General features: G+C 38.3%; 1 protein-coding gene across 1 annotated transcript; it reads right to left on the minus strand.

Moving 5' to 3' along the window:
- Positions 1–578: 578 nt before the first annotated feature.
- On the minus strand, positions 579–16,708 carry LOC137256311 (uncharacterized). Its single transcript, XM_067794070.1, has 6 exons — positions 16,603–16,708; positions 10,766–10,929; positions 9,337–9,502; positions 8,744–8,922; positions 7,154–7,424; positions 579–5,143 (listed from the first exon to the last, which is right to left on the minus strand). Exons 2-6 carry the CDS (start codon positions 10,895–10,897, stop codon positions 2,613–2,615), a joined length of 3,279 nt encoding a protein of 1,092 aa, XP_067650171.1. The 5' UTR covers positions 10,898–10,929; positions 16,603–16,708; the 3' UTR covers positions 579–2,612.
- Positions 16,709–19,151: the final 2,443 nt, after the last annotated feature.

Consider the following 19,151-nt stretch of genomic DNA (forward strand, 5'->3'; position numbering starts at 1 on the left):
ACTTCAACACCACCTGGTGGACAGCAGTAATGATTGTAATGACAGTTATTCTCACGAAATATGGACAAGATAGCAATGCATTGCTCCACAAAATTTCATTCATGTATCTTTGTTTTCCGCTGGTCTACATGTCCTTGAAGAACACCAAATTTTCATTGATATTTGGGTTTTGCGTTTCTTTTTTTGAAGTGTGTATATTATAGATAACACAATTTTCACATCAACAATCATTAATAATATTTCCTGTCGACAATATTTTCTATTATCAATCATTTTTGCCAGCTCTGTTATCCACAAAGGTGTGAGTACACACATCAGTGTGGAGGGTCAGTGTCACATGGTCCTAGTTTCTAGAGTGGTGGTGGGGTAGCCTAGTGGTTAAGGCGTTCGCTCGTCACACTGAAGACCGATGTTTGATTCCTCACATGGGTACAATGTGTGACACCCATGTCTGGTGTCTGTGATATTGCTGGAATACTGCCAAAAGTGCTGTAAAACTAAACAATCTCTCTCCCTGATGTGACCAGAGGACTCTGATTGTCTGAGCAACAGATGCTGACTTGACGGATACTAAAATCAAGATTGTACATATATAAAGTTTAATGCTTTACATTTTTGCATTGGACACGATAATAACAAATGTTTATTTCTTAAAAGCCTAGCATCAATTGACAGATGTACCTGCACCAAGACATGGTGAAAGCAAGTCCATTGACATGTGCATACAATACAAGAGTCTTGTGAAGTGCAATGTCTTGTGAGTACAAGAAGGGAGTTTTGAAGGTAGAGCTCAAATTGTTTATTTAATGTTTCTAAATTTCTGAAGGGAGATAGTTGTAATATTGTTCCATTTATCATGTGCACTGCTCCATGCATAATGCATACTGAAATCATCCAAACAATCTCATCAGTATTACTCCAGATACCCCATGCTGCTAGAAGGCTATAGGTGGAAGACATTTCTATACTGAGTACAGTACCCATTTTCTGCTGGGTGAACAGTGGCAATCTTTAACAAACTCACATGCCTTACTTGAGATCACATGTGTTACATATGCTTTGCTGGAGGCAGGACTGAAGCCATTGAAACACTCAGGAGTCAAGCTGACAAACACTGTTATCCATGCCCAACACTGCCTAACTTCAACTGATTTGTGATTATACACAGGACCACGTGCCACCACCCGTATTTTCATAACTGAGTACTGAAACGTGAGGAGGTACAGAAATGAAACAAGTTGAGGGAACAAAATCAGCAATAAATTTTACACTACTTACATTTTTACAACAATTTCAACAAAAATTGTATGACTAATGAAGCTATGAAGCACCATGGTGTATATAGTAAAAGCGAAAAAAACCCTCTCCATAAGAGTTTTTTTTATACATTGTTTCCAAAATGTTTGCTTTAAATTTTATATGCTCCCAACTGAAAAGTTACATAAATAATTTTCAAACAGAAAGCTGCAACATGAATGGAAATCAAGCGTTCATAGTTTCAACATGGCAAAATCAGTAATACAGTAATACAGAAAATACAGTGTGTAAAAATGGCAGAGATTATTTCCACAATCAACTGATTCATGGCAACTGCGGATCCCATTAAATAATGTTGAGAAAAACCATGAGATCTCATGAAATAGGTTTATCCAAATACTCATTAAAACATTCCTTAGGTGTAAATGCAAATATCCAAATTCATGTTCAGGTATGCTAAATAAATTAGATTAAACACATTCTAAATCACTACTGGCATACCAGACTAAGTATATAGTACTTATAAATAACATGTGAGTTCTTCCTCTGCATTTGAATGGTATTGTTATAATCAAAGACAACCGATTCTAAATTTAACATGTAATAAAATGGAAATAAGAACCAAATTTCGAAAACATTTGTGACAAATTTTCATGCAAAAGACATATTTCTACACAAATCATCATTAGGTTATAAAATGGTGGACTGACCTTGACATATACTGTGGCACAACCTTGACACATATCATTACAGGTGACACAGAATGTTTCATCTAGCTGAGGAGGAGGAGGTTTGATCAAGGGTAGAGGTGTGATCATGGAAAGAGGTGGGGTCAAGGGTGGAAATGTGGTCAAGGGTGGATGTGGGGATAAGTGTAGAGTGGCATCATGGACGGCGGTAGGATCAAGAGTGGTCAAGATTGAAGCAGGAGTGGATTATGTAAGTAAATATTTCATTTGTCTCTCGCCTTTTAAACGAAAGACTGAAATCATGTAGTTTTTCTGCTATTTTCTGATGGCAGACAGCAAAACAAAGCAAACATATGGCTAAGACGCTCACCAGCTATACCGAACACAACTACAGCATGTTGAGTTTTGTCATGACAATACTACGTCTATACATAACAACACCACAGAACATACAATAAACCACTGCATGTAGAAGTCTTTGTGCTACCTGATATAGTGGGGAAATACAGCAGGTCAAACTGTCATACTACAAGTGCAATATCTGTGGGTGGAGAAGGTGGTAGTGTGGATGACAGAGTGAAGCTTGCACTGACACAAAGGAATACATCAGGCTTGTGCAGCAACAACTAGCCAGCTGATCATACAGATGTCTTACTCCTCTTCACACTATATCTTTAACACAAGCTGACCTCTTCGTGCCACAAATACATCTCCATCTTCCTCTGGAACTGGATTCCCCACCATCTGGGCCAAACTTCGTTTTTCTGGGGGAGCCAACTGAAAGCTGAATGAAAGGTCACAAGACTTGAGGCTGTCCAGCTCCAGAGCTAGCTGAATCAAACCCTTGCCTCCCATTAGACTAAAGATGTTCCAGTCCAGCAACAGTTCCTCCAGATGTTCTTTGTTCTCCAGGGCCTTGACTAGAGCCTCCACCCCTTCATCTCCTACCATGTTCTCCCTCAAATTGAGATGCTGTAAGAATCTGAAGAACAACAGGCATGTTGATAGCTGCTTTATCTTGTCATCAGACATGCCATTCTTCTGCAGACAGAGAAAAGTAACATTTGCCATATTTTGGAAATCAGACGGATCGTTGAAGATTGATACTTTACCGAGGTCACAGTCCCATAGACTGACATGGTCCCATGCTGATGAAGATCGGAACAGGATCAGAAGATTCTTATAGAAATTCTCAGTGTCTCCACTTGTGCTGTTGCAGTCGAAAAACTGTATGTTCCTACAGGCAGATAGCTTCTTACACAGCTCAGACGAGGATCTGCCTGTCATGTTGTTGTTCCGCATAGACAGTCTCTTCAGACACCTGTGAACTGGGAGCTGCTCTGAGAGGATGCGGACACCTTCGTCCCCTATGTTGCACCCCCAAATGCTAAGGATCTCAAGGTGCTTCAATGCAAACACAAGCTGACCAAGAATGGCTCCTCCAACATCACCCAAATGGATATTGTGGATTCTCAGTGCTTTCAAATGTGTCTTGGTTATGAGAGCTGATGAAAGTATTGCAAATCCACTTGGGGAAATGCTGTTGCTACCAACATTGATGGTCTTCAATTTGTCCATGTTTCTTATTTCCTTGACAAGGACAGGTATCATGCTATCTGTCAAACCTGTATTTTCTAATTCCAGGGATTCCATGCAATGAAATCTAGACAAGCCTATTTCTCCTTCATCTAGATTTAATGAGCATCCATGTAACGACAGGCTGCTCACTATGGCTGGATTCAGCACAGATATAATTTGCTTTACCCTGCAAGTATCCAGACCTGAGTTGTCAAAGATGTAACTGGTAATATGATCAAACTGAGGTAGGAATTTACACAGCAGTGATACCTGCTCCTTGTACAGAGATGTGTTTGACATGTCCAGCTTAAATGACCAGTCTGATGCTCTTGTGGAAGTGAAACCTTTGGCTAGATATGCATCCAAATGAAGACAACCACCTGACTCAAGAATGGGATCACTATCAGGGGAGCTGGTCTCTTGGGATTGCCCCCTAGGCTTTAGTGGTTTGCCACTATAGAATGCAGCATGAGCGACAGCACTATCTGCTTTCCAAACTGACAAATCCTCCCGACATTCCATGGGTTGTAAGAGGTCAAGGAGAGCCACACATCTGAAAGCAAGCTGGAAGTTATAATCACAGGCTTTGGAAGAAAGTGATATCACATTACCCTGTCCAACATGCAGAGCCTCCTTCAAAACCAGTATACTCTCTTCAAAAGTCTTGCTGTCAAGACTGCCTTTGTTAACCAGTTCAATCTTTTCAAGGCCAAAGTTTGCCGCAACTGTTTTCCATGTTCTCCAGTGCCTGTCTACATCAGGTGACTTGTGGCAAGCAAGGAAAGATTCAAAGTCAAAATGTTGTAGGACTACTTTTAGACTGTCTTTGACTTCTGCAGATGTTTCACTAGCCTTAACTGAAGACAAGAATAGAGCAACATCAGGGAAGTACAGAAGTGAGGCTGGAAAATGAGGTAATTGTGACAACAGTCCACAATAACATGCTGCATGGGCCAGGAAGATACCAGCAAATGTGACCAGACTGAAATCAACCGAAGATTCAAGTGTAAAGTTTGGGTCCAAGAACAGGGTCAATGGCAACTGATCAGCCATGCGAGGAAGGTGGTAACAAAGTAAATATGCCCTTCTCACTGACCCAGGGATGCTGTACACGTTACCACCTTCAGAGGTCAAGGTTAACCATCCTTGGGAAATGAGACTCTCAACTGGATTGGACAAAGTAGGATCCAGCAGGTCTGCTTGAATCTCTTGACTGATGGCAAACTCCTTCTCATCATCACTCCATACCACCTGCCACTTGTCTTGTCTTTTCAACTGCACTGTGTCAACATTTCTCTGCCTTTTCATGAAGGATCTTATCAAGACATTCAACCCAATTTTAGTCAAATCATTCTGAACACTTTCAGTAATGCTAAAGTATTGATGAAGGCGATCCATGCTATCCTTTATGGTATGACATAATGGCTTTTTCAACAAAGACATCACTTTATGTTGCAGTTCTGAGGTGTCAAAGGTTAGACTAATTACTTCCTCAAGAAATTTCTGATATGAGGAAGGTAGAATGTCAAGAAGCATTTGAGCATTAACTGGTTTCTCTTCACCAAATGTGTCAACAGGTGTTGTGAGGGCTGTCACGTAACTGCTTGGAGATGGCAAATCTGAAAAAATGAAAAATAAAGTAATTTTTTAACCTTTACAACATTACTTACAAATAAAGATTCAACATTGAATGACAAGAAAGTACATTGTACATTGTACCCTGGTTATATTGCCACCATGGATATATTATAATATCATGTTTTTGCCCAAATGGAGGTCCTGCCTATGTAATACTCTTGTTATAATGCCAAACTGCATTTAATGCTATTTGCTAACGGTTTGGGGGTCCAAAATCATTTTCCCCTTGTTATAATGCCAAGCACACTGGGTGCAAGTAGGATACATACATAAATCGGTTAGCTGGCATAACATAAATTAAGTGACCAAGTTCATTCATGCTTTAAGTAGTCTTGTAATCGCTGATGGGATATCATATGTGACAATACACTTGCCAACTGCAACAAGAAGTCACCTGTAGCCCCAATATGCTGGGACCTGTGAAGGTCCCGGGGTAGAATAGGCCTTCAGCAACTCATGCTTGCCATAATAGGCGACCATGCTTGTCGTAAGTGGTGACTAATGGGATCGGGTGGTCAGACTCGATGACTTGGTTAACACATGTCATCGGTTCCCAATTGCGCAGATTGATGCTCATGCTTTTGAATCACTGGACTGTCTGGTCCAGACACGATTATTTACAGACTGCCGTCATATAGCTAGAATATTGCTGAGTGTGGCATAAAACTAAACTCACTCACTCCCCAATATGCTGGAATTATCCAGTCATTCAGGACACATCACGCTTAGTCATGCTGTTGACTGCACAGGGCCTCTAACTGTCCTACCGGGCTATAATGCCACCTTGGATATAATACAGTACTATATGATCTCCTGGGTGGAAAAACTGTGGCATTATAACCAGGCTATATTTTACTTCTGTGGCAGAGAAGTTAACCTGCTTGCACAAGGTGCAGCCTAAGATAATAACCTAGTTGCACTAGCCAAATTCCAGTTGCACTGCTTAATTTGCAATGTATATTGAAAGAAATGTACTATTAAATTATCTAGATGTCTTATTCAGATATTCACATTTGTGTTGACAGCACTGATGAATAATACTGAATGTTATTGTCAGGTCAAAGAATCACAACAAGCACGTAATGTGTGATTTCACCAGCAAAAAAATCATTAAGATTTTACTTTTTCAGAGGTGATAATCAATTTGCATTACATGCCGGGGGGATAAAAGTATGACCAGCAGGGTACATAAAAAAGAAATAAAATGGTCTTGCCTTACTTCAGTATACTTTTATCTCTACTCTAATATACTAAACTTGGCTTGATATTCCCTCTAACATATGAATACAAGAATATTGATTAATCCCTGTACTTAATTTGTGATGTAGTTCAAATGAGCGTAAACCAAACATGTTGATTCCTAAATACATGCTGGCTGATGGAACTCACTTGTGAATTTACAATGTCGGTTACAAGAGACAGTTTGCACTAAAAACATATTTGGGACCAGATTTGAGAATTCAGAATAGATGAATGTTGGCATAGAAGGAGCTTCTTATATAATATTATATAGTGATAAATTTAGGACAAAATGAGCATGTTGATTTGCAGAGAATTTCAGATTATGGAGATATCAGTTTAAAGAAAGTCCACTGTATTTATAAGGACAGGAGCAGGAGGGAAAGTTCAAAGGTGAAAGAGTTTGCTCATGTTTTATTCCCCAGCAAAGTTTCATGCCCATTTCTGGTGAACCCTTATGTGATTTTAAGGTGAACCCTGAAATATGCTAGAAGCAGCATAAACCATCACTCACTCGCTCGCTCACTCACTCACTCACTCCTACACTCACTCACTCCATGTAGGGGCGTTGTGTGGCCCAGTGGTAAAAACTTCACTCGGAATGCAAAAGACTTGGGTTCGATCCTCCACATGTTTACAATGAGTGCAGACAATTTCTAGTGTACCCTGCCATGATATTGCTGGAGTATTGCTGAAAGTAGCATAAAACCCAATTCACTCACTCACTCTGTAGAACGATAATTGATTCTTACCACTGTCATCCAGAAAATATTCACATTCAGAGAAATCATCTTCCAATATTGTGAGTTTCAGCGACAAATTCTTGACCTTCACCCCTCTGCTAGCAGCCTCCTTCTGGATTCTCTGTCGTGTTGCTGTGTTGAGGATCCCCTTAGACAGAGCATCGCAGAGTGCTCCCCCCTCGTGTAAGCTGCGCAGGTTGTAAAGTGACTGAATACTCTTGACTTGGAAGCTCAGTTCGAGGCAACCATAACTACTACTTCGGAACAGGACATCGCTCATCTGCAACACAGTTTTGGAATGCTTGTTTGCAATTAATAATATTTTTCACAAGTTTTGGTTTCTCTGTTTCATTTCATAAACACTGCTTGCTCGTTTCAAGTCATGATTGAAGTTATCTTAAAGAGTTCAAGAAATTTATCTTCTTATTATACTAGTCATCCTTTCATGATGTGAAATTTGCAAGTGCACTGGGTGCAATCTACAATGAAAATCTGCAATCTGCAAGAAACATAACCAGGAAAATTTGATAAATGACGCTAACCAATTTTGATCGGTTGTAACGAACCAATGATCAATTATGCATCATGTGATTCATAACTGAAACATTCTACCTAAATATTCATCTGAATCTTTGTCTGTTATGAAGCAACATCTACTGTGCTATTTGAGACTAAAATATATTTCCTCATAATGTCAGTTTCAGTTTGATTTCATTTAGACTTCATGTTATGAATATAACATCAACAGTGATGTCCTGAAGATGTATACATCCATGGGAAATGGACAATTTATAAACCATCATTTATAACATGAAAACAATCATCCATCACAAATGTCTTGTTCACAAACCATCAGAGTGTGAATGCATCATCCATGATAATTGTATAATTCACAAACCATCAGAATGTGAATGCATCATCCATGATAATTGCGTAATTTATAAACCATCAGAAGGTGAATGCATCATCCCTGATAATTGTATAATTCATAAACCATCAGAATATGAATGCATCATCCATGATAATTGCATAATTTATAAACCATCAGAAAGTGAATGCATCTATCCATGATAATTGTATAATTTATAAACCATCAGAATGTGAATGCATCATCCATGATAATTGTATAATTTATAAACCATCAGAAGGTGAATGCATCCATCCATGATAATTGTATAATTCATGAAACCATCAGAATGTGAATGCATCATCCATGATAATTGTATAATTCATAAACCATCAGAATGTGAATGCATCATAAATGATAATTGCATAATTTATAAACCATCAGAAAGTGAATGCATCTATCCATGATAATTGTATAATTTATAAATCATCAGAATGTGAATGCATCATCCATGATAATTGTATAATTTATAACCCATCAGAATGTGAATGCATCATCCATGATAATTGCGTAATTTATAAACCATCAGAATGTGAATGCATCCATCCCTGATAATTGTATAATTCATAAACCCATCAGAATGTGAATGCATTCATCCAGGGTAAATGTAACATTCACAAAAAATCAGAATGTAAAATTTACAATCTCTAAATTTTCAATAATTTCTGGTCATACTATATATGTGACAATACCTGTCCCAAAAGTTGTAGAACTGGCTGTAGTTGGTGTGGTGTGTCAACAAGCTCCCTGAAAATTGTGCTCACAATGTCCTTAAATATGTTCAATGTCTCATCTGAGGTTTTGGGCTCCTCTCCATCGACATCCATGGGTTCCTCCTGACAATCAATATCCATCACCATCAGTACCTCGCCTGCAGGGCAATCAAACAAATCAGTGCTCAGGATGTAAACTGCTTACTCGTTGCAGTCTGATAAATAGACAGTATTACACAAGATCTCAATACATGCAAATTATACAACCTGAGTGTCCTTCCTTTGGTATCTGAGTGAAAGTGTAGTGTATTTTGTTTTTACAGATTTGGCTTTAACAAAATGGGCCTGCAGATTTCATTTCGGGCCTGCAGGTGGCGGCAGGCTCTGATGGCCAGCTGGCAAATTAAAGTATCACAAACACTATGAGGTATGGGTGGATTACTGGCAATCTTTAATTTGGCGGTGATAGGCCGAGGAAATTTTGGTTGATGTGCAGCTGAGACACAAACAAAACATCTGTCTGTGTGTGTCTGTCTGTCATCCCTAAGGGTTGCTTTCACAGTTTTACTTACACCTCATCCTCTCTATCTCATCAGCCACATGACCAAGGTTGACAGTAGGGATCCGAAGGGCCTTTATGAGATCTTCCACCCAGCCCGGACGTTGGCAAAGTAACGTGAGCATGACAGATGCTGCTTCACATCGGCCATTGTTATCATATGCTTCCAGAATAAGTTTCTGAAAATACATTATTCTTTGCAAATAACCATGCATTCTCAGGGATTGGGATAGAGACCTTTAACAATGGGCCATTTTCGGGATTATTAGCCGTTTCCTGAATATAGAATGGGCCATTGCCTACACCAATTTTACAATTTTACATTTCCTAAATTAACTGGTGATTCCATCACAAGCAGTGACAGAGGTCATCACAAGCAATGATAGAAGCAGACATATCCTACCTTCTTTTAAATGCATAATGCCATTGAAACCATACCCTATCATTTCCAAGATGATTTGACCCGTGAAGGTCCGAGGGTAGAACAGGCCTTTAGCAACCCAGGCTTGTCGTAACAGGTGACTGACGGGATCGGTTGGTCAGACTGACTTGGTTGGCACATGTCATCGGTTCCCAATTGTGCAGATCGATGCTCATGCTGTTGATCACTGGATAGTCTGGTCCATACTCGATTATTTACAGACAGCTGCCATATAGCTGGAATATTGCTGAGTGTGGCGTAAAACTAAACTCACTCACTCACTCCAAGATGCTTTGCTAAAAGATCATAGGCACAGACAATACCTTATAAGACGATAAAGAACAGATACAGTCTAGGTAATCAAACATACCCTTGGCAACCGATGATGCATGTCAGATTGTCATTGTATTATAACCCCAGTTTACAGCATAGACCCCTACTGTTCACCTTACTCTGTAGCATCCTATTTTCTCTGTTAATTGCCACTGTTTCACCTTAACATTATAGGCAGAGGCATTAGTTTTTGGATGGAAAATATGTCTCAGCTTGGCTCACAATTAAACAGAGCAATCTCACTCTCCACCAACTGAGCCTATATCCACAGTCCCACAACACGAGTAAAATGTCGTGTGACTAGTCAGCTTCATCTGGAAGTGGATGTACTGATTTAATTTTCATTGGATGTAGAAATGTGACGTTCATACTGCCCCATGTGATTTATGATAGTCATAAATATATTTGAAATAACAATGGGAAGATATTTAACATGGGTCTTAATGTAGGAGCATAGTCATTTAAGGCTTGAACTACGATTGTTAAGTTAGGTCACTGACACCATCATTTTTATAGTCGGTAAGTATTAAATTTGGCATATGAGGAAACAAATACAGTCCACTGTACACTGTATCCCCATATATAGCGTAATAAGGGTAAAGCTAAACATGTAATCACCAGCATAGAAAGCCAGTCCTCTAACCCACTCAGCCACTGTGTTTTCCATGGTAACATAAACTTAAGTTACCTCATCAGCTGCAGTCAAGGCCTCGATGTAAAAGCGAAGATGACGGGGGTCCACATTCTCCACAAAGCAGGGACGGATTTTTCTGTACAGTCTGTCATGAGGTGGATCATTCTTACAGGACTGGTGATACATTGTAGCAGGTAACACCGAGATTCACCAGCAGACTGAAAGTAACAAGGATGAAAATGATCAACTCACCTGTTTTCTGAGGGACTGTTGTTGCTTTGCTACAACCTTTAAGTCAACAGCTACAACACAAGATGGCCAATTCAAAAATCTGGTATCCAGAAAGGAACATATTTTTCAGAATATACATAGTTTCTGAGGGACTGTTGTTGCTTTGCTACAACCTTTAATCCAACAGCTACAACACAAGATGGCCGATTCAAAAATCTGGTATCCAGAAAGGAACATATTTTACAGAATATACATAGTTTCTGAAGGACTGTTGTTACTTTGGTACAACACTAAATTCAACAGCTACATCATGTAATAATGTAGTTTAACATCTTGTCCCAAAAAAATGAACATATTGTATCAAATAAACAGTCCATAATAATAAATACTAAACAAGAAACTGTATATGTTTTAGAGTAATCTATACTTGCCAAATACTTACTGACTTGCACTGGATCTTTAGATATATTAGCATCAAAGTGTGTAGGAGATTGTAATAATACCTATGGCACCAGACCAAACCATTCAACAGTTGATGAACCCTGAGTGGCACATCTGGAAGCCTAAACCTGTTTGGCAATTACTGCACTGTCCCAGCAATGTTACAATTCCCAAATCGTGATAGATACAAGTAAACAAAAATAACTGACAAAATCAATGACAGCCTCTTCACGTAATTTCTGAGCATAATTCTAAAATACTTTATGTACAAAATAGCTGATCCCCACTAGTACATGTTTGCAAAATTGATGAGTGCACATCCACCCTCCCACCCAACCTGGAACAAAATGGGTGACCTTGCCCCACTGTAGTAAAACATGTGTTCATTAGTAAATGAAGCACGGATGAAATTAACAATATGATGTGCTGCAAAAAAAACAAACAAGTGAACATACAGGCATACAACTGAGATCTAGTTTTTCGGATTCTGCACTCATAATTTTACAAAACTTCCCAAAGCATTTGCAAAACCATTGCGTATACGGACTGTTCATAATTCGTGGCTAGGGGGTGATAATTGTTTTCGTGGATAAGCATGTACATGATGAATAACTACACACATGCACACACACCCCAACCTAAAATTCATGTACAAAGTGATCATTCATGTACAAAATCAATGACAGCCCCTTCCCATAATTTCTAAGAATAAAACATAAACAAAATATGTCTAAAACATTTTTTATGTACAAAATAGTTGATCCCCCTACTACATGTGCTGCAAGATTGATGAGTGCAACTCCCATCCCCCGACCTCTGCAGAACAAAATGGGTGACCCGCCTCACTTGAAATCATCATTACCCACTTGCCATACATTATGAAACTTGTGAAGTGATGAACAGATTTCAATATTTCCATTATTGCTTTAAAACTCCTTATCACTTAAGATAGTTTCTAGATCATATCCGTCAATGTAAAAGAAGGCATATTTTATAAGACATTTTCATCTGTTTGAACCAAGCAGTTATACTCACCTGCAGTCTTCTGAGAAATGACAATGACACCAAGTATATAATATCCCCTGTTAGCAAATCTAGAGTATTTGTCAACAATTCCCCAAAGATCGACAACATTTTCTTGGATTATATTATTCCACAGACAAATATCTAGTTTCCTGATAACAAACTTCTGACTAAGCTGTATCATTCTGATGTGTAGGAAATCTGTCATCCAGTCGATCAAGATGAAGAGGATGTCCTCACTCCTTTAGATCATAATAAATATCCTGAGATGAACAGGAATACAGAACTGAACCTTGTCCTCACTATTAGACAACGTAAAGGCACAATGTCACGCTTTTTCAAATTCAACAATATTTTTATATACTTGTATGCATATATATATATATATATATATATATATATATATATATATATATATATATATATATATATATATATATATATATATATATATATATATATATATAAGGGGCGAAACGATTCAGTTCAATTTGTTGTAAATCAAATCTGACATCTTAGTTTCATTATGTCAATTTGAAAGAAGGCAAAATGTGATTCGTTGAAGCCAAGCTATAGCTAATTATCCGTTATGTCAATTTGAAAGAAGGCAAAATGTGATTCGTTGAAGCCAAGCTATAGCTAATTATCCATTATGTGAATTTGAAATAAGGCAAAATGTGATTTGTTGAAGCCAGGCTATAGCTAATTATCCAGTGAAGATTGTTGCTAGTAGATGTCACCAAAGTGCTGTTCTGTGTTTAAATATAACTTATTTGTTTGAAAAATGTTACATCTTTACATTCCTGTACAAATCTTGGAACAAAGTTTTCAGTGTGATATGTTTGTTTTAATAAACTCTGAGAGTTGAATGAAATCTGATCTTTTTGCATGAATTATAGAATTGAAAACGATCCACTAAAGGATAGAATATTGAAAATCGAATGGAATCGCATCGAGGGCTGCATGAATTGTTGCAGTCCTAAAAATAGCTCCCTACTGATACAAAAGAAAACTCATAATACCTTACGACTTGCTTGAAATCATTTATTGAAACTTTCTGGCAGATAGGTCCCACACACATAACACTTGACACATGGAATGAAATTGAAACATTGAAAACAGTTGCATGGTGTATTGTTAGTGTTTAACAAACTCACCTCAATCACGTTGCGTTATAGGATATTCATCAAGAACACTCCAAGGGACATAACTCTATGTTTGGTCTGTAGAGGGCTCAAGAGTTGATTTAGTGCAACGTTGCATTAATGCATTCAAACTTTTTAATTATATGGTAGGTGCACTGGGGGATGATAATTAGTATTAATGATAGAAATGCAATATTGATTTTTAGTGAAGTGTGGCGTGATAGTGTGCCTTTAAGTATATTATGTAACATGTCCCCATTGTTGAGTAGTTACAGAAAAGTTACTCTCAATTTCTCAAGAGCAGCTGTGCCACATAGACATAAAGGCTTATTTTTTTAAGAAATAGTATCATTCTTGAGAATACTCCCCTTCCATTCACATTCCAAAGTCCACTGTGAACAGTGTCTTTGTCTTTGGTACAATGCAGAGAACCCTCTCAATAGGCCATTCTGCATAAGTACTAGTACTCAGACAACGGAGGATGTCACAGATGGATTTTGACAGACCTGTATGCAAAATATGTCTTGCTTGCTGTATGACACCACTAACAAATATTCCACTGTATGACGGTAGCGTGTATACAGTGGACTGCAGACCGGACCGGTCTGATATTACCAGCAATGATCCACAAGGAATAATCCACCAGCCACAATACAGCAGCAATGATCCACCAGCAATAATCAATAATCTGCCAGCAAACGATCCACCAGCAAAGATCATCCAGTAACGATCACCATCATGAACACTGATGTACATACCTGGAATATGATGAAATGTGTCAACGAAATCAGCAAGCATGACCAATCAATCCTGTTAGTCGCCTCTTATGACTTAATGAGATTGTGAGGTGGCCTAGTGGTAAAAGCGTTCACTTGTCTCGCTGAAGACCCAGGTTCAGTTCACCACAATGGGTACAATGTGTGAAGCCCATTTCTGAGCTAGCCTGAAATGGTATCACTGGAATATTGCTAAAAGCAGTGTAGAACTAAACTCAGTCAGTCAGTTTAGTTAGTTTAACATCTCTATAGGATGGTAAGATGTGACACAGCAAAACTATTTGTGTAGATAGACAGAAGTCATGGACGGACATACCTTTATAACTTTCACTTTCACTATTACACAATTTCCTACATGTACAGAACTACTTTAACAGCTTCTTTTATCCTGGTTATTATGAAATCTGATGTGTATATAGCCGATCTTCTGTGTTCATATATTATGAGTTTCACACACTTTAGAATCTAGCAAATGAACAGATAATGGAACAATTCACAGATCACTAAACGAACACTCAGTCTTTGACAAATATAATATGATATATTATGAAGGCGTTCAAGTGACATTTGATTAAGGAGAGGATTAGGGCTGGGAGATAATAGTCTGCATCTGAACTGTGGTCACGTAGAGAAACCTTGCTCCAATAACGGAAGTCGTTTCACTAGGTAAATATGACTTTTCTTCACTAAATGTTTTTAAGGTTTGAAAGTTTTTTTATCTCCTCTTAACTGTGTGATTTGATGAACTGTGTTCACTTAGTTATTTTATGCGAGTGTTGAGGTCAGTATGTAGTTTTTGGAGTGAGTGAGTTTAGTTTTACGCCACACTCATCAATATTCCAGCTATATGGTGGTGGTCTGTAAATAATGAAGTCTGAACCACACAATCCAGTGCATGGGTTGCTGAAGGCCTGTTCTACCCCAGGCCTTCAGGGGACGAAGTTTTTGGAACATTATTCAACATGGCTAACATGCAAGTCAGGATGTACCTCATCCTGAAGGTGGCCGTATATTACTACATGCTGGTTTGCAAGACCACTGTTAGACCACCACACTCCACAAGTCCACTCTTTCCATCAAAGATTAAAGAAAAGAAGCCAAGAAGAAGTGACACCCATTCCTACCATCTATACTGAAGAACTTGCAGGAAATGTGTGAAATAAATAAATAAATAAATAAATAAATAAATAAATAAATAAATAAATAAATAAATAAATAAATAAATAAATAAATAAATAAATAAAAATACCTTTGGTTATCATCAGTTGGTTCGTTATGACTGCACATACTCAAGAAGAGTAATGTTCAATTTACTGTTATATGTTTGTGAAAAGAAGTATTGTCTGAAGACTCCACAGCGTTGATTTCCAAGATACTTCCACTATATTCTGTATAGTCATCTCTGTTCAAAGAGAAAAAGAAACTTGCTGCAAAACTACCCACAGTTGAATGTAAATGTGTTATGAGGCCAAGGCAGAAACTTGTACAGGCAGCTTGATGAAATACTTAAAATATTCATGACAGAATTTGTAATCAGCACAAGATATTGTATATGGATGCAGTACCTCATGTGATAGATTTCTTATTTTGATGTATTATGCTATCTGGAATGTATTTGTATGTCCATATGTGCTGTGCTGAAGTTAAAAAAAGTTCTAATTGATAGAGATATATACCCAGATATAAGGCACCATGTTTTCATACATGAATGAGTTCTTTTGTTTGTTTTGACCTTGAAATAAATTATAGTGCATATATCTCACTTTTTTATTTTTATTCTTATTCTTAACCTTGTATTCTTAAGTGATCGATATAATTCGGACATGAACCCCATGAAATTGATCTCAATGAATTAATTAATGATTAATTTCTATGGTTTACGCTCAGCTAGCCAACAATTAAAACAGATCACTGAATCTTAAAATCAGTCATGCATGTGTGTAATGATGCAGTAATGTGACATCTCTATAACCAGTTAAGCTACAGTTTGTATCAGACCTCATCATTGACAGTAAGGGTTAAGGGTTGGGATGGGGGTTGTATAATTTTGGGACAGTGAGAGAGTCTAAATATCACATGAAATACCGAGTAAACTTCAAATGAAAAATAAAAGTTGTAAATACCAAATGGAATGCAAATAATGAAAACCAGAAAAAACAATCAAATTTAACATGAATTGAGAAGAGTTGAGTAAAGTAAAAACTGACGGGCTCAACAGCACATCTATCGTGGTCAGCGTTTCAAAAACTGTGCAATAACAACCTCATCGCCTTACCTGTGATTAGGAAATTCCCTGACTTAATCTCAACACCAGATTAAACGTGAGTCCATTCCATAATCACAAACTCGAAACTTTAGTTTCGATATTGACGTTTGGAAATCCCCGAGAGGAAGTTGTTACTATTTATAGCATTCGCAACTTCTCGCGCTTTTCCGTAAAATATCATATCACACGAGAGGAGGTGGTGATAGTTGAGGAGTTACTTCCCTTGGCATGGTGATGCATTTATGCTGCGCGCAAACTGAACATGTGAAGAAGTCGAAATCATGATAAAAACTGTCGATATGTTCAACATATATCACAGTGATATATGTTTATTTCAAGTCTAGCATGCTCCAGATGTGCATGTCACTGAGATGCAACACACAAAAAGACATGAAGATGGATGCCTGAATGAAAGGAATTTCACGTACCGGATAGACCGGTTGGCCATCCATCTTTGAGCAACGACATCCGTGACGATGCGGTTTAGAATTGCTGTTGTCCTTGGTTGTCCTAAGAGGCGACTAACAGGATCAAGTGGAAGGACGACTTCACTGATTTCGTTGTGATATATCGCATCCCAAGTGCGTAAATCGATGTTCATGCTGCTGATCACTGGGGTTATTACCCCTAGGACAAATTTGTCGAGATCGATTAATAACCAAAGCATACGCAACCATGTAGGCAGATTTGCCAAGGTGTACGAACCGTACAACCCGTGAAATCTGTCACGTTACACACTACACGAGGGTAGGTACGAATTCTAATGACCTTGAACTTAGTGTGTCTACCAAACGGCTGATCGTTTCGAAATTTTAGAGCTGACGTAGACATTATGAGTATGAAAAGAGCAATAAAATTGTTACTATAATTTCTTATTTGTGTGTGTCAGTAAATGTATCCCAAAAATAAAATGTCTCTGTATTTCACTTGTCGTTTAACAAAGCTTAAAATTTGACCATTTTTATCATGGCTAAGCCATCCCGAGTTATGTCCCTTTACGACCGTTCAGGTAATGTCACAACGAAACGTCTTGCGTCTCATTCTGCCAAATGTTGAATTGTGTTAATTAAATAAAAGCTAAATTAAAAGATCTTAAAGTTGATAAATTCGTCACACTGACATAGCTGAAATATTGTTGAGTGCGGTACAAAACTAAACTCACTCACTGAGTAGCGAGCAGGGAAACAAGAAGAACCATTTTTTAAAGTTTTCTGAGGCGTTAATGATCGAGTCACGCAATCTTGAGCATTATGTGGACTGGGATATGTATGTATATGTAACTAGGATACAATGATGAAGTCAGCGAAAATGACCACCCAATCCCGATACCAAGATCAGATCGAAACCGGTTTTTGACATGTTCACCGGCAAATGATTGATTGAGTGAGTATGCCTTGACGCCGCTATCAGCAATATTCCAGCAATATCACGGACACCGGAAGTGGTCTTCACAATATGTACCCATGTGGGGAATCAAACCCCGGTCTTCGTCCTGACTAGCCAACGCTTTAACCACTAGACTATCCTACCATCCCGTCTGCAATTGAACCACTGATATTCAGCCAACCAAGAATGATTGATGTTTTAACAGGAATCAAACTTAAGTGTGCCATTCTTAACGAGACATAACTATAAACAGTTATCAGTGAGATCGATGTTTTTTTTCCTAATACAGCAAACTGCATTGCCCAACGCGCCTTTAAATGCGGCACCTAGCAAAAACATGTAATATGTAATTAATGTGTAGCATAATCTTGAGAGTTGAGTTTTACGCCGCACTCAGGAATATTTCAGCGATTGTCTGTAAATAATTGAGTCTGGACAACAGCATGAACATCGACCTACGCAAACGGGATATGATGACGTGTCAACCAAGTCGGTGAACCAGGCCACCCGATCCCGTTAGTCGCCTCTTACCACAAGCATGCGTTACTGAAGATCAGTTCAAACCCGGATCTTCACGGGTCCCGAGTAGCATGATGTTAGATTGGCATGTGTCCTTTCATAGTTTCATGATCAGTTGTAGCACAAAAAACACATGCTTACACTTTAGAACTGAAAACAAAAAAATGTGATTGATGAAACAGTTAAAAAATAACATTCAATTTGTTTTCATGTTTCCTGGGCGGTTTCTGGCATAGTGCCATGGCATTCGACCTCAATAGTAGTAACGTGTTCCGCCGGTCACTTATAGTAGATAAAACATGTCTTTGTCTACGCTATGCAATACATTTTGTCTGAAAACAGGCTGACACGTCGCTCAGTATACAGGCAACATCGATGATCTATTCTTTATATCTTTTTCATAACGAGTAGGAAACCTGCACAACGATTGTTACTGTGTTAAACAACCCAAGCTGACTCAGTCTCATTTTACCGGACGGTGTTCCCAAACACATTCAGATAAAATAGCATTATCTGAGTCATGTACTGATTCCTCGCCAATTCTGAAATCAGACCCAGAAACCATCTTCAATATCCGCCGATCCGCTAGACTTGACAGATATTAAGACCGGTTCCGCTGGTATTGATACTGGTTCATATACAATAACTGTATT

Source organism: Haliotis asinina, chromosome 11 (assembly GCF_037392515.1).
Source record: "Haliotis asinina isolate JCU_RB_2024 chromosome 11, JCU_Hal_asi_v2, whole genome shotgun sequence".
Classification (NCBI taxonomy): domain Eukaryota; kingdom Metazoa; phylum Mollusca; class Gastropoda; order Lepetellida; family Haliotidae; genus Haliotis; species Haliotis asinina.